This window comes from Amyelois transitella, chromosome 22 (genome assembly GCF_032362555.1).
Source record: "Amyelois transitella isolate CPQ chromosome 22, ilAmyTran1.1, whole genome shotgun sequence".
In the NCBI taxonomy this organism is placed as follows: domain Eukaryota; kingdom Metazoa; phylum Arthropoda; class Insecta; order Lepidoptera; family Pyralidae; genus Amyelois; species Amyelois transitella.
This window is the reverse complement of record NC_083525.1, coordinates 460020-463514: the sequence shown is the minus strand read 5'-3', so window position 1 is coordinate 463514 and position 3495 is coordinate 460020. Positions and strand designations below refer to the sequence as shown.

General features: G+C 33.6%; 1 protein-coding gene across 1 annotated transcript; it reads right to left on the bottom strand.

The window, feature by feature from the left end:
- Positions 1–627: 627 nt before the first annotated feature.
- On the bottom strand, positions 628–3257 carry LOC132903191 (uncharacterized). The gene is made up of 2 exons (XM_060950809.1): positions 3120–3257; positions 628–2474 (listed from the first exon to the last, which is right to left on the bottom strand). The coding sequence occupies exon 2, from the start codon at positions 2417–2419 to the stop codon at positions 668–670; it is 1752 nt and encodes a 583-aa protein (XP_060806792.1). The 5' UTR covers positions 2420–2474; positions 3120–3257; the 3' UTR covers positions 628–667.
- Positions 3258–3495: the final 238 nt, after the last annotated feature.

The window sequence follows — 3495 nt, the reverse complement described above, 5'->3', positions numbered from 1 at the left end:
TATTGAAGAAAATGCTGCAGTGCAGTTTGTTACCGCTTCTTCTGCAATGACGCTTGGGAAGCGGCAGTAAACTTAGTTTTAAGTAATTTATTTGACCGCAACCGATGTCGTAAAACCAAAAGATATGGCAATTATTAAGTGATATGAAGTATCCTATAATGATGAATAATTTTTTTTTAAATTGAATTTGTATAGGTCCAAATATTTAGACTGGGTAAATCTAACGCATACAGTAAGTATGTGTAGAGAAAATAGGAAAGAAAAAACTTCATAAAGAACAATTAATTATATTATTGTCATAAATGATAACGGTGACCGTGTGACGGTAAATTCGTAAAACGTTAGATACAAAGAATAAACAATGACTTAGCGTACTTATACAATACTAAACAATACTTATTACTAATATGTACAGAACCGTAGAAAAGCATTAAATAGTGACTCAAAAGTAAAATTTACTGCAATATACCTAATTAAAGTTATTATGTACAACATGAAACATAATTGCTTAACAGAAATTTTACTGAAAGTAATTGTAAATTTACTATAAATGTAAAATACAGATACAATCAAAATACTTTGACTTAACCTACAGCAAATGACTACATTAAACGAAACAAGTACGAATATCATGGAAATACTAAACAGAGAGAAAAACATTTATTTATTAATTTGGTATATATCTGAACTCATCGAACACACTATAAAACGGACTGTATTGACTGTCGCTATAGTCTGTGTACTGCAAAATTCTAATGCTAAGAGCTGGTTTACCGACATCACTTCTCACGCGTTCGTACAACGTTAATGCCTTCGCCCTCCGTCTCTCAGGCATGTCTTTCTGGAAAGTAAAGCTGTACAGATTTTCACACTTACTAAATAAATATTTGGGATTCGGCAAATCTACTTTAGCCTTAGACGGATTTAACAAATTTATGTTTTCTAAATTTTTACAATCACTAAGAGTATTATACAGAGAGCCATATTGTGAAATTTTAGTATTCAATGAAAAGTTTTTTAGTGATTTACATTTAGGCATGCACTTTAGAAGTGACGACACCAAAAATTTCCCACGCTGATGGGTTAGTTCGAATGTTTCTAATTTCGCATTCTCAAACAATACTCTAAAAAACTGTGGAGTGTAGAGAACATTGCCAAATAGAGTCAAGTGTGTCAATTTCTTCACCAAGTCATAATTATTAATAGTTACTGGCACTGGTCTTTTCAAAGGCCATCTAAAATATACTTCTAAATGGATGTCTTTCTCTTTATTCTTGAATTCTTCGTCGTAATTTAAAACGAAACACGGCAGTGCTTGACGATTTTTTTTTTCTCTCTGTTTCAATGGCACTTCACAAAACTCATAACTTTTGATGTCCAGAAAATGTTGATCAACCAAATACGATTTATGGATGGACGGTACTGATGGTCGCTCCCGTTGCACACCAGAATGAAAACGGTGAGGCATGTAATCATTAACCACAGATGTTAGTCTGGAGAAAAACTTATCATCGAAACGAGTGCTCTTTTTATTCCAGAACATGAAAGCAACATCTCCATTACGCATTGATTTCAAATCTGCCAAACGTAACACCATTGTTTGGAATTTTTTTCTAATGAATCTCCCCAATAACGGAGTTGCAAATAATAAGTTAGGCATTCGACTTTGGAATGCTAACACCTCAACATGATCGTTATTAATAATGTCGAAATGATCGAACAAAGTGCCATCATATATATAGTCGTGAATGAGGGCTGGCATGAAGAACAATTTCAGACATGATATCTTTTCCAAAATAGAATAATCATGTTTCTTAAATTGACCCCAGGGGGGGATAGGTAATTCGACTTTCTTAGTTATCATTGTGAATGTTAAACAGTCAAGATCAGCCTTGCTCAGCAGCCACAACGGGACATCTAATGCCAACAATTCAAATGCAGTACCAACAAAGTGAAGATTTTTCAGATTCTTGAATGAGTCTTGAAATGCGTAGTATAATTCTTGGCTAAAATAGCATTCCTCCCCATAGTCGTAATTGATTGCTAAGCTTTTCAATGCTGGCATCATTTTATAAATATCAATATAATCTGGCAACACTATATTTGTGTAGCTTACATCGAGTGAAGTCAAATTATTGAGCCTTCTCACTGCTTGCTTCAGGGATGTTTTTGTCAGGTCGTGGACACCACTCAGATTCAAGACTTTCAAATTGCTTGCAATGTCCAAGAAGAAGTGGGATCGTAATGACTGGGCTGTAGCCAAAGTGTTTAGTGAAAATTGGCATTCCTTTATCGTTCCAGGGACACTGATCGCATCTCTCGCATGTTGACACGCTTCATACAAGTTATGTGCAGACTTTGTGTCTAGTTTCCTCGCTATGATGCCCAATATTTCCAGAGGCAACGTTTCTAGAGACATCGTGTTGTATGTATTAAGGCTTTGATTGCGGGTGAAGACTTCTGGCTTCTGACTCCTGTAAGAAAAATTTAGTACCATTATAATTCTATCTTTAGTATTCTTCGCTGTACGCTAGATAATTATGGATTTATTAGTAGATATGTGTGGTATTTTCTGTGGCGAATATCATATACAAACAGCTTACAGAGTAAGGATTGTATGAAAAGTCGGAGAAGCCTTATTTCGAAGCTGCGGTTATTCCTACTTAGTAATAAATTAGTCGAAAAGAATTGTAATTCGTTAATAAAACAAGTATTGTTTCAATAATTGCTGGACTGATTTTGATGATATTCGGTAAAGATTAAACAAGTTGTTTATTGGAGCTAAAAATGTCCATGCAATGAATTAAATTGGTGGTATTCCTACTATGTAATAAATAATTGAAAAAAGTATGTATTTTTGTTTGGAAAGTAACGATTATTTATAAATCTCATGGACCGAAGTCAAAAAATTCCATGCAATGTCTAAATTTTGAACACCCAAATTATAGTTATGAAGAGAACGGAAATAAAGTTTCGAAGCTACGATGGACAAATTTATAAAACATTCATAATTCATAATGAATTTCATTATTACCGAATTAATATATGATATAGGAATACACAACACAAGTTAAACAAGTGCTTTTTTTTTACTTAAATAATAAAAAAGAAATTCTTACCTTATTTCACTCCTTTGACACGTTGAAGGCGAAGTGTAAATATTTCACAAATTTAAAACAATTATACACAGCGTCAGAACTAGGACGTACTAACACGGAATTCTTCTCGACTAGACTGAGCGTACGGTGTGTTGCGCTGAGTGCGGCTGATTGCAGAATGACACAAATTCAAGACGAGCCGAACTTGTAGAGTCAGAGCTTATCGGCTTTAATTATTCTACACGATAGTGATGCGGCTACTAAGCGATTAATCCATGATAAATATCGATTATCGATTTTATACTAATGTCTATTTCACGTAGCGTTATTTGTTAAAATATTCAATCATAATTTTTTTTTGTAATTAAGAGTGATTAACAAATTATTATATGATGTA

Excerpts from the sequence above, each read along its gene's own strand:
- LOC132903191 (XM_060950809.1), bottom strand. The coding sequence starts at position 2,419 with ATGTCTCTAGAAACGTTGCCTCTGGAAATATTGGGCATCATAGCGAGG.